The 13,178-nt window shown below is 39.9% G+C and overlaps 1 protein-coding gene across 1 annotated transcript in view; it reads left to right on the forward strand.

Annotated features, from left to right (window-relative positions):
* Positions 1 to 2,610: 2,610 nt before the first annotated feature.
* The window catches only part of hnf4a (hepatocyte nuclear factor 4, alpha), a 35,512-nt gene continuing 24,944 nt past the window's right edge, over positions 2,611 to 13,178 (forward strand). The window contains exon 1 of the mRNA XM_052058134.1: positions 2,611 to 3,078. Within this exon, the coding sequence (XP_051914094.1) occupies positions 3,030 to 3,078 (49 nt within the window). The 5' untranslated portion in view covers positions 2,611 to 3,029. The remainder of the gene's footprint in view (positions 3,079 to 13,178) is intronic.

The following is a 13,178-nucleotide window of genomic DNA, read 5'->3' on the forward strand; positions in this document are numbered from 1 at the left end:
ACCGAATAATATTTTGGCAAGATGTAAAACAGTAAAAGTGTGACTTTGAGGGGAAGATGCCCCCATGCCCCCCAATATGGGGTCAATTGGGTGAGTTAGAGAAAGATCGATTGACAACAGCAGTGGTGTAGATCCAAGTACAAAGATGTGAGTGTCACTCGCTGTTTGTGAAGAGTATATTTTCGTTCAGCTCATTGCGGCTCTCTGTTCATCCCTCTGAGACTTTCTCTGCCATAAACTGGAGCCTGATGACGTTTTTATGGCCAAAAATATTGGATAAGACTAAAGCTATACAAAGGTAGTGATCTTCTGGATATGTGAATCTTGGTGTTAAAGAAGTGCATCAGTCACTCCAGTTCACATCGTTCTAGGAATAAGGGAATCATGGGATTACTTGCACTGAAAATGACTTATTTATTTACCATTGGAGTTTTCCAGCAACCCATACCTTAACAACAGGACAGGATTAACTGGGTTAATCAAGGCCAAAACAGTGAGCAAAACATTTCTCTGTGGGAAAGTAAACATATTTCAATATTAATGAAACCAAAACCCATTCCTCGCGAACAAGAGAAAATATTGAAACACAAATGGAAGTTGACTTCTCTGTCATCCACAAAGCACAAGGGTTTCAAACATAAAACAATTTGTCTTACTGTTTATTGTGCATGTTAAATTGCTCCATGTACCGCACTTTGTATGCAGCGATGGCTGTTTGAAAGTGCTCTATAAATACTGTTGACTTGACTTGACAAACAGAGAGGAAGAGAAAGTCCCCTCCTTGGTACATCTGCTCTTCAAGGCGTTGAGCCTTCGATGTCACCAATCAGGGGAGCCTATATCCGTCCACCAATCAGCCCTCGTTCATGTCAATTTATGTCATTATAAAAAGTTTTACGTTCATGGGATGTATGAACTGTGGACAGACCATTAACATAAAAACAAAACCAAAATTTGAATGGACATTCGTGTTTTTAACAGGATAACATCTGGGCAACTAAGCCAACTAAAACACTTGTCTTTGCACATTCATCGTAAGATATAAATTCCAGATAGGAACAAATAAATAAGATGAATGCCATCAATTTTACCTTTATTGCTTTCACAAAATGTACTTTTTTTTCGCAACCAGCACCCATTCTGTGGACAGGGGCATAGTCAGAATTTTTTTCAGTGGGGCAGCCACGGTGACACAACACCTCAGTTACGGCTGGCCAGGTGTGGCTGTGCATTCGTGCGTGTGTCATTCTTTATTATTTCATCCACAGTCAGGGATTCATGAAATAAAATTTACATATCCAGAACAATCCCCATCACACTTCTAATCAAGCAGGAACAACGCTAAATAAAAAGAAACCTTTTGCTCAGCTACATTTACTAGCTCAGGACTGTCAAACTAATTTTGTTGAAGGCTATAAATCAGCATGTATTGTATAGTATTGTACTTTGTAGAACTCTGCGGCTTCCCTTAAAGGGGCTGTTACGATGGTGAGACCAAGAAAATGTTTAATTGTGTTATGGTATTATTACAAATACATAACAAATTGATGGATTACGAGTTGTGAAATCAGAATTCAAGGATAAAAGTTTGGTAAATTAAAGTTCAAGTAAGAACAATTCTTACAAAACCTCAATGTAATTATTCATCACTCGTGAAAATTTGAAATTGTTGGACATATTTTCGCAAGGATCATTGACAAACAAATTTGCTTTGGCTGGCTACGAAAAATAATATACCGTCAACCAAGTAATTTTAGGCCCTTTCACACTGCATTTTTCGATATCACTGTTCAATATAAATGGCACTGACATGGAATGGAATGGCAAAGTCATCCGGAAAAAATAAAATAAAAGATACATTCTTTATGGCAAATGATTTTGCAGACCCCCCCCCCCCCCCACTCCATGTTACAGCTTCCAGACTCCAATTTGACTAACACAGGCCTAAACAGTAATTTATAAATACATTTAAAAAATCTGATTTAGGGTGCAAGGCAGATTACAACTTGAACTGGTCACCAGTCGGTTGCAGGGCTCATAGAGAGACGAACCATTCACACCCACATCCACAGAGTCACTGAGTGAGAAACGATCCCACACTGTCTGCACACAAGTAAGGTGAATGTACCACTACACCATCAGCAACTCCCGGGCAAAATAATTGCAATTATCTGTAATGCAGTTTGGACTAGGCACAAGTGACAGAATGCTGTCTGTCTTTCTGGCTCGTCACAATTACATTACAGATATCTTAAATGACTGTGACAGGCTGGCAACCAGTTCAGTGTGTCCCCTGCCTTCTGCCCGAAGACAGCTGGGATAGGCTCCAGCACCCCCAGCGACCCTTGTGAGGATAAAGCGGATCAGAAAATGGATGGATGGACATTTTGAATGAAGTCAGACTACTCAAGATATAATTACAACTAGTCAGAAAGACCTTACTGATATCTACAATGTTGATTCTGGATAGTCAATCTTAGCTTGCTTAACAACCCTTTCACTCTTCCACTGTGTAAACACTCTCTCTCAATGAACCTTTCATTGTTAACAGCATAATTAATCACTTTTAACATACTTGGAATACAACAACAACACAACAGACCAAAATAAAACCAGACAACAATTTTAATTATGATTTGTTTATTTTTTCACTGATACTGTGACAGTGAGTTTAAAGCGACTTGAGCAACTATGTTATTCGGCTACCATTTTGTGATGTTGTGCAGTGAAGGGAAAGAACGGCAAGCACATCATAACTTGATGTCTATTTGAGTTTCTATCATCATGTTGCCATAGTTACAGCCGCTATATAGATCGGTGTCCATACGAGCCTGGTTACTGTTTAACCTCCCCACCCACATTTGCCCAGATTAGGAAAATCAATAAGATAACAGCGGCCACACCGGCCTTACCTTCCACCAACACCCTTCTCACACGGCCGCCTACCCGCCGCCAAACTTTCACATTTCACGCCTCAAGCTGGCAGGAAAGCGAGAATTGAACACAAGGACGCCTTGGAGGAGGAGGACATGGTCAACGTAAACAAGCAAGTGGGCTCCAGTGTGGAACGGCCATTTGGTGAGTGCACGCTTCAATTCAGCCAATTCAGCGGATTGCGCGCAAAGTCCACTCCCTTGTTTTTCTTTGACTTTTTGGTGCTCAGGCCCGTTTTGTCTGGCTTTTTCACACGCTGCTTATCGGGGAGGTGTGTCACAGATATGGAGCTTGTTAACAAGGCCCAGGAAGCTGCACCCCCCCCCCCCCCCCCCCCCGCCACACCGGCCAATGGCCGCCAATATTGGATATTGGATGTCCTTTGGGAGGATGATCGTGATTATCTTTTGTTGTGTACATTTGATTTTGTTGCGGACAGAGGCAGCATTTTTTTGATGAAGTTTACAGACAATTAGATTATTAAACATCCAAATACAAAAAGAGATGCCTGCTGATTTGGCAGAAAGATCATTTCCATCTGTGCACCAGAATTTAAAATGAACGCATTTAAAGCCCCAAATTGGGGTGAACATCAAGTCAAACAAACTCACAAAATATTCTGAAATATGTGTCACAATGAATGTAATAACATAACAAAATGCATTAAGTCATAAGATGTACAAAATGTAATTCTGACTTAAAGTGACAATGTGTCCTGCATGAGAAATAGCTCGATTACCTAATGATCACAGCGAAAAAAAATACACTTTGCTTGTGTGCTTTTTCTTCTTTTTTTCAGATTAGCCTCATTAGCAGAATTTATTAGGATGGCACGAGAAAAAAAATCCATTCACCACATATCATTGTTGTAGCCAACAACATCAAACAATTCTCTTGAATAAGGCAATTTAATGGGGGATAGCTTGCTTTTCCGATGCTGTTGTTGTTGCTCCCTGGTTGATTTTTGTCCATGTTGCTGCTGTCCTCGTTTGTTCATGTAATAAGACCCCCAAATTTCACTCAATCACGATCAATCAAGATCCCAACCGAGAATGTTTTTACATCTTTCAATTAAGGTCATTTTTAAATCATGTCATCATCCACTGGGGTTGAAAAAAACAATGGACCAATTTTGACGGATTAAGTAGAAGAAAATCAACTTTTCAAAGGTAAAGTGTAAAAGTAAAAAGAAGAAAGTAAAAAAAAAAAAAAGAAAGCGCAGCAACCTACTAAAAGACGTTTGAGCCAAAGTGTGGCTTTGGCTTAAATGTTCATTCATTGAATCATTTGCATATAACGCAGGATGCAAATGAAGTTGATCCAAAATGCTGGGCAGATGTAAGATGGATGAAAAAATAAACATACTGTCGTCATGTGAAGAAATCGTCTGTCTCCAACAGATGCGACTGAATGCAATTCAGGGTGCCATTGGGTGCGCGAGCAAATGTTGGAAAAGATCCAATTTCATTTCATTGTTCTGAAGATTCTAATTTATATTCTCTCTCCTTGCATAAATGTCAAGACAAAAATGCATATCAAGAGACATAAGCACGACATAAGGGCTTCATAGCAACCACTCGAATTGCCGACAAACTCTGCGTCAACAAGTGAATAAGTGATCCCAACTCCTCATGAAACCCTTTACCGTACACTCTTTTACACTCACAACAATCGTAAGGACATGCATTGTTTTGACACACTCGCAAATTCATCCGTATCTTAAAAATAGCATCTTCTATTTTGCTGACTGCAATTATGCAAAATTTCATGGAAAAGACATGAAGCAAAAGGAGGAAAACATCTCTTCCTAGATAAATACAGTATATCCATGTATTCATCCATTTTCTTATCTGTTTATCCTCACAAGGGTCGCGGGGCGTGCTGGAGACCATCCCAGCTGTCTTTGGGGAGGAGGCGGGGCACATGCTGAACTCGTTCCCAGCCAATCACAGGACACATAGACAAACAACCATCCGCACTCCCACTCCCACGAGAGACAATTTACAGTCTTCCATTAACCTGCCACGCTTGTATTGGAATAAGGGAGGAAACCGGAGTGCCCATAGAAAACCCAGGCAGGCACGGGGAGAACATGCAAACTCCACACAGGGAGGCCAGAGCCAGAATCAAAAATATATATTTTAAAGATATTTTGGCATGAAAAATATTAAACCTATTGCTTTACAATTGTTCTTAAAAAAATACCTTCAGAAAAACAAGGATTTCCCTGTCAATAATTCAAATAGGGAACCCAGCGACATTTGTAACATGTTGGACATGTGTGTCTCTAACTTTGAGCTCTTTTGACCTTGTGTGTTGAAACTGCTTTGCAAACTAGCTTCAAGTGTCTACTAATAAATGGCATGCAAAATGCCTGTGCAAACCAAACAGAAAATGCATGACGTTGTGTCAAATACAAGGGGTGTAATGTTACAATTGACCTTCTGGTCTTGGTCAAATATAACATGTGGGGAGAAATGTAATAATCTGAAATAAATGTCATGATAATATTGAGAGTTCAAAATGTTTGAACAAAATTGCTGTGGTCCTGCTGAGTATAGATGACTTAAAATTCACTAATATATGAATCTTGATAAAAATAAAATGGTACAAAAGGTGCCACTGTTTCATAGCTGCAACAAACTTTTTTGGGTGTTCGTGGTGGTGGTGGTGGTGGGGGGGGGGTCAATCTTATTTGCCGGTTTCCCCTCTCATAATTCTACGGAGCCCCTAAGAGGACATGGAAGGAAAAAAAAAACCTTTGCAACATCTCGCAAAGTAATGCGAGATCTTGCAATGAAAGATTGCGAGATCTCGCAAAGTTATGCGAGATCTCGCAAAGAAAGATTGCGAGATCTTTCATTGCGAGATCTCGCATTACTTTGCGAGATCTCGCAAAGTTTTTTTTTTCCTTCCATGTCCCCTTAGGGGCTCCGTAGAATTCATCTGCTGCTCTACTTCCAGTGTCAGCTTGACAGGTGTGTCAGTTACTCCTACTTGTTTCGTCTTCCTTTTGGATAAAGGGAGTTTCTGTAGTTTGACTTTTGGTATGGGTCGAAAAACTGTTGAGCAACAATTCAGCCAAGTCAGTGTTTTATCAGTAGAGATGGTGGCTTTTTGAGTGGCTTGGTTTATAGCTGGAGCAGAAGTTTGGTCAGTGGTCATAGCAGAAGCTTCGTCTGAAGCTGGTAAAGCTGGACCTGAATGATCAGTTACTTGTTTAAGTGCAAACTCATGTTCCTTGAATGTGGCTGGATTGTGTGGTCAGTTGTTTTTTCCAATCAAATTTGTACTGATGCATTCATGTCAAATTTAGCATGCTGTATAAAACTGTATAATTTTATAGTTATTACAACTTAGCCCAGGCAAGTTTGTTTCAACTGTCCCTTGGCACATTAGCAATACGCTAGTTTGGCTTCGAGCTAACAGTTAAAATGTTTCCCTAATTTAAATGACTCATCCTCTGTATGGGTTGAAAATAAACACGAAACATAATACTGTATCATCATAGCTTTCGTTTTTAGTCTTACTTCAATATGACAATGTTAGTAACTCTTCTGTAGGAAACTCATCTTAAACAAAATATTTTTTCAAAGCTTTTCAATGATGGGTGGAATGGTAGAGCAGTTGTTTCTCAACCCAGAGGTAGTCGGTGATTCACTCCCTGGCCATGCGACCATGTCAAAGTGTCCTTGAGCAAGATGCTGAATCCCCAGTTGCTCCTGACAGCAGTAGTATCACAAGGATAACAATTTATTAATTTGGTTTTCTTTCTTATTTTTTATTTTTTTTTGAGAGAGAGAGAAAATTACTTGAGCTGGCTGAAGGAGAACGGCAGCGTTTGGTACTTGTGTTCCACGTGGGCTGAATTGCTCAACGGTCCCAAACGATCATGCCGTGCCAAATGTCAACACGACAACAGCCGCTCAGCAGCCTCGATGGCCCCATGAATGTTTTCCCACCCGACGGCTCCTCCAGCCGTGCCAATATTTAGGAAGCTACCACTAGCATCTCCTTGTGACAGCTACTGCACATCAGCACGACAGTGACAAATCATTGATGGTTTAAAAAAAATAGAATAATAGATAAAAAATAAAAACAGATACAAGGTGCATATTTTGGTCTTGCAACATCGGAGTTGTGTGTGTGTGTGTGTGTGCGTGCGTGCGCGTGGGGTGTGTGTGCGTGCGTGCATGTGGTGACCTATTCCTGTCTTCTCTGACGTGATAAAAAACAGAATAAAAAAATGAAGCAAATAAACCCTAATCTACATGTATATTTATGTCTTTAATATACTGTATAATTAACAGTATATGTGAGTATAATATAACTTCCACAACACATATTTTCAAGAGGGAAAGTATAAATAAAAAAACTGCGATAATGTGGTTGCCCACGCGTGCACACCTGTTTTTAACTCGGGATGTGGGAGTCAGCACCAGTGGCAGCTCGTCAGTAGAGGGAGCTATGGCGCCGCCATAATCCTTGTTTTAGTCACATTGAAAGGGAAAAAAATTAAATCATGAAAAAAAAGAATAAAAGTACCTCAAATATCTTTCTATATGAATAGGATACATAGTATACATTTATTGATTCCTTTATCTCGCATCTCAAATGATCATGTACTTCCAGTATATAGGGTGTTGAATTCTACCGCACCCAGCCAATAATGTTCAAACCGAGTTATGGCTAACTCACTCACTGTCTTGAACGTGTTTTCAAGGTTTTTTTTAAAAAATACATTTTTAACACAAGCAACGAAGCAATCTATGTAGACAGACAAAATCATAATACTCAAAGTCAGTTATATAATCTTCATCCTCTGTGAAAAATGACTAATTTCACCGAGGTCGACTGAATCATTTAAAGTAGCTGTGAAACTCTTCTGTCCATGTGGCTGTGTGGGCAGACCAAAAGGAGCAGTTTAATGAATTAAATTGATGCACAAACTGATTATTTTTTCCATTCTATGGCGTGATGTTGTTATGATGTGCCTTTATACAGCACACTACAATACAGTAGACATCCCATACTCGAAGTTCGGCACCTGCAGATATATTTATTTTATTTTATTAATATTTTGGAATTTTCAATAGAAAACACGTATTCGCAGCATATCCCATCTTATTCAATATTTTTTAAAGATTAAAAAAAATATTATTTTTAATGTGTCAATTATTCAAGGGTTTTCACTATTTGCAGGCCGGCCACGCCTCCGATTTTTAACTGACTTCTTTTAGTGTTGCAATACAAACATCCTACATTTACCTTTGCTATTCAGTACATGCAAATCATGTACATTGGTAAAAGTTAAGGAATTTTCTGATGATATTTGGAAACCAAATGGTTTCTCCTGATCCAAATTTAACAAAGCAGCCACAATTAGTCCCACGCATGAACGTGAGCTCTCCAAGCATTTGTACAGTCCCGCGAAAGAGGATTAGAAAGTACAATAATCTCATGTTTTGCACAAATTGCATCCAGCCGAGGAGCTCCTCCTCTCAAGTGCGAGTGAAGCAAACGTGTGACCCATCTCTCTTGTGCTCGGCCCGTCCGAGGGGAAGCCTTCATCGGGCCCGCTCATTTTATACTAATAATGCAGGCGTCCAATCAAATCTTGCTGTGACAGGTATTAGAGGATTATCATCGAGCACCTCGTGGCCCAGACAAATAACCACGTCCAGTCTCAGGCTGGGGTCCGGTCTCAGCTCATGGGCCTTTGCCCCACGGGCCGGCTGAGCGTCGGGATGTTCGGCCATGTTGGGACGCCGCGCTTCTCTGTCTCAGGTAAAAGGCAAGCAACGGGTGATGGTGGTGTTCCGGGGGATGTTCGCAGGGGCCTCCGGGTTACAACATTAGAACACAACCAGCTGCTGTTTGTGCTTCTGGAAGCTCGGCCGCGTGGAGGGCAACGCTGCTGCAGTAGAAGGCGTAGAATAATGGAAAAGCAGGATCGAAAGAAACATTGTTGCAAATTTAAAAAATCAATTTCTACTAAAATGAGTTGATCATGTTGCCCCCGATGAAACTTGTGGCTCGGTAACGTTTAGCCACACGGTGACAGCAGAGTCTTCATTATCAGTACTATTTCTCACAGTTTGCACACAATATCGACTGCAGTGATGTTGCTGATTCGGACCACCACTGAAATGTGCTCAAACCCTTTACTAAAGTACAAATATGCCTTGTGAGAAAAAAAAGACCGTGGTCAAAGTATATGTGCTGATTTCAACTCTTTAACTAAAAGAAGTTCAGACTTAAAATGTAGCTCTTGTAAAAGTAAGATTACTGATTCAACTCCTTTATTTCAGTAAAAGTAAAAAAAAAGTCCAGACTGAAATAAACTAAAGTAAAAAGTAAACTCTAAAAATGTACTGATGTACAAAAGGAAACATGAACATTTAATTTGTGCTAAATATACAATGGGGCGGCCCGGTGACCTAGTGGTTAGCGCGTCGACCTCACAGTGCAAAGGTACCGGGTTCAATTCCAGCTCCGGCCTTCCTGTGTGGAGTTTGCATGTTCTCCCCGGCCTGTGGGTTTTTTCTCCTGGCACTCCGGTTTCCTCCCACATTCCAAAAACATGCATTGCAGGTCTGATTGAACACTCCAAATTGTCCCGAGGTGTGAGTGTGAGTGTGAGCGCAAATGGTGTGTTCTGTGATTGGCTGGCAACTGGTTCAGGGTGTCCCCTGCCTACTGCCCAAAGTCAGCTGGGATAGGCTCTAGCAAGCCCTGCAAACCTTGTCAGGATAAAGCGGTTGCGAAAATGGATGGATAGATGGATGGATGGGTGGATGGATAACTATAATTTAAAAGAAAATATCCATGAAACGTTTCCTGGAAAGTACTAACACTTGTACTTGAACCAGGGATGTTTAAAGGCAAGGGCTAATGGGGCGGGGGCCCCGGGCATCCATCAGAAGGGGGGCATCCACAGACCCTCCACGATGACTATAAGTTCTCGTCAGGAACACACAGCAGGAACACCTCGCTGAGTGGCGGGTTGCAAAGAACTGAAAGCAGTCATGAGTTGAATTTGCAGCATTCGGAGATTGTACAGTATTTGCGGAAATCAAAAGCGATTAAATCCAAAACATCTTTCCATAATAATCTGGGATGAAGTGTAGACACTCCTGAAACGCTCAAACGCACATACACTACCAACAAGCACTCATGTTTACTACTGAAACACCACTGATACACCCAACCAAAATTCTGTCTCATGCATCACTGAAAGCCTTTCTCACGCACACACACACAAACACACAAACACACAAAACTACCGCAATAGTCTCATTCACACGACTAAAACGTGTTTTTTTTCCTCAGGAGTGCATTCAGTATATTACGAGCCTAGTTCAGTGTCAAATGTTACAAGAGTTCATGAGTGTGTAAATTTTAGTAGTGTGGAAGGATTGTTCCAGGAGTCAGTGAGAGGTTTTCAGTTGATCTGTACTTTAGAAGTGAGCATGAGAGTTTCAGGAATGCGTGTGAGAGTTTGACCAGCGTGTGAGAGACTTTCAGTCATTGGTGTGTCTGTGTTTCAGCTCTGTGGCTGAAAGTGTTTTAGTCGTGTGCATGAGAGGTAATCCTGAATGATGTCTCTCATTATATGCGACATCTTCAACCTCTCCCTGACTGTTTGAAGAAAAGGTGAGCTTGATTTGCTTACCCAACTGTCCAGGAATGACATTCATACAAATGACTAGTCATGTAGACGTTCTACCGAATTCATGGCCACAGATCAGCATTTTGTGTGCATGTTGTGTATAATGTGGCCACAGCATGAGTTTCCGTGTCACGCCTGGAGCCCCGCAGGTTAGCGTAAGTGACTTTTGTGTCCTTTTGGAGCACGTGGCGGTGGAAGCCGTCTGCGGATCGACGGTCCGAAGAATCTCTGCGGGTTCGCCCTGAGACGAGCCGCTGACACAAGAGGACGTGAATCCTCAGCAAAACAGTTAATGATTGAGGGACCTTATCGCACGCTGTGATTGATTTACGTCTTGCGTGGCTCTCCGTGTTTATTGATGCAATTGTTGACTTATTTGTTGCACGGAGGAGACTTTTTGACGTGATGTGACATGCAGGCATTTTGACAAAGATATGCTAAAGAGCCACCGCCAGGATGAAATGTTACATGTCAGGAGCGAGCCCCCCCCACCCCAAAAACAGCAACAATGTTTCTTCCCAACTACACACCTCCGTCATTTTTTTTATCGGAGCTTTTTATCGTCTTGTAATATGGACAGCTAAATAGGCCCTTGTGGTTTATGATTAGCCTGAAACCAAATAGATGTCATGAGTAAGAACAATCTGAGCACTCCTCTCAGGTTTGATTTCATGACAAGGTATATTCATAGTTCTCCTTAAAAGTCAAATGACAAGAGGAGATGGGTTATAATGACTATGATAAGACTTCTTCTTGAGGATGCAGCGCAGACGAACCAACTCTCCACATTGTCTGCCAGCAGTCCTCTGAACAGATCATTGTGGACAGAAAATTCAAATTTGCCTGCGCATAATAATTGTTTTAATAAAAAGTTTTTCCATTTATTGTTTTGTCAATTCATCAATGAATCAGATTTTTTAAAAAACGCATAAATTAATGAAAATTCAGTTCCTAGTTTGGTCTGTAACACGAGTAAATAGGCAAAAATGTCAAGCATTGTTTTCCAAATTAAAAGCAGATGTTTGAATGCAGAATGAAACAAAAAAAAAATTGAATTTCATGGAACGTGAATCAGAGAAAATTTACTGTTGAGGGGCTGAAATTACAAGGATTTGGACAAATTTAAATGGTCTTTGAACAATTAATCAAATATCAACATTTTTAAAATTAATTTGATAATAAGATAGTTGTCGATTAATCGTTGCATCTCTGAGCGTGTCAATCTCAAAACCCGGGGGACCAGGTACATCTTTTTTTTCTCGATATGGATTTCGCTGACACATTTACAGTAAACCCCGCGATATCGCAGTTCAGTTTTCGCATTCCATATCTTTCGCAGTTGTATGTTTATTTATTTGTTTATTTATGTAATCAGACAAGGTAATTGTAGGTAAAAATAGAAAAGAAAGTTCAGAAGTGCAAAAAACAAATTGTACTATATGATGTACACAACATGAAACATAATATCAAACAACAACAAAACAACAACGTTTTTTAAAGACCTTTAAGAGATTTCTGGTACCGTAAATTTACAACAACAAAAAAAAAGCTTGCCTAGGATGTATTTGAAGAGGGTATTTCTTTTTTTCACTTATTTGGGGGTCGCTGAAACGTAACAGACGCATATGTTATAAATTCGAGATTATTAAAAAAAAAAATTACCCAAAAACATATTGAACAAAATGATGACAGACCTACAATAAGCATTTCCCATGAGATACAGGAGTTGATGTATCACATAAAAAAATCATTAAAAATATTGAAAAACATTTTTTGAACAGGTGAAACCATAGGTGATAGACTGTGTGGGCGAGGCGCATTGTATATACTGTATTTCAGATTACTAAGTGAAATTGTTTTTTAAAATTCAAATTGACAGTTGACTGTCTGCTCCACATTCAAGAAAACGATGAGAGAACACAGAAGCAGAAGACTTTTGGTTTGCATTTTTAGTTTGCTGCAGGTGGAAAATTTAAGTTTGGCTTTTATTTCATCAACACGAGAATGACTCAAATAGATGCTTTATATTTTATTGGACATAAGTCTCAATCAAGCAAGTTTTTTTTCCAGAGAATTTGTTTTCTTCTTTTTTTGTGTGTTTTCCGTAGCAGTCGATTTCACTATTGCAAAAACCTGTTTTTTGTTTTCTTTTACTTTAAAGCACACAGGTAAAAATGGGTGTCATATGAATTTTTACCCTCACTTTAGATGTCAAAATGCCTTTATGGCTTCTTGTGTTTTTTTATTTTTGTTTTTTTCTGTGGGAGATGTTCCGAATGGCTCCGAGTACTTAAAGTGTCCGCCCCAAGCCGCAACGACAATCTGGTGTGCCATGGGAATGAGATTCACACCCAACTTTAGGTGGGCAGCGAGTGTGAAATGTAGTTTTAAGCATTTTTGAGTACTTAAGACACTTAATACTTAATTAACTTAAGTTCTTATTCCAGTTTGTTGTGGTATTGAAGGTCAGACAATACAAAATAGCACTCCCAAATGAATCGAAAAATTCAACCTAATATGCACCATTTGCAAAAATAATTGCGATTGAGCGGCTCGGAAATCTGATTATTTT

This window comes from Hippocampus zosterae, chromosome 2, assembly GCF_025434085.1.
Source record: "Hippocampus zosterae strain Florida chromosome 2, ASM2543408v3, whole genome shotgun sequence".
Lineage (NCBI taxonomy): Eukaryota > Metazoa > Chordata > Actinopteri > Syngnathiformes > Syngnathidae > Hippocampus > Hippocampus zosterae.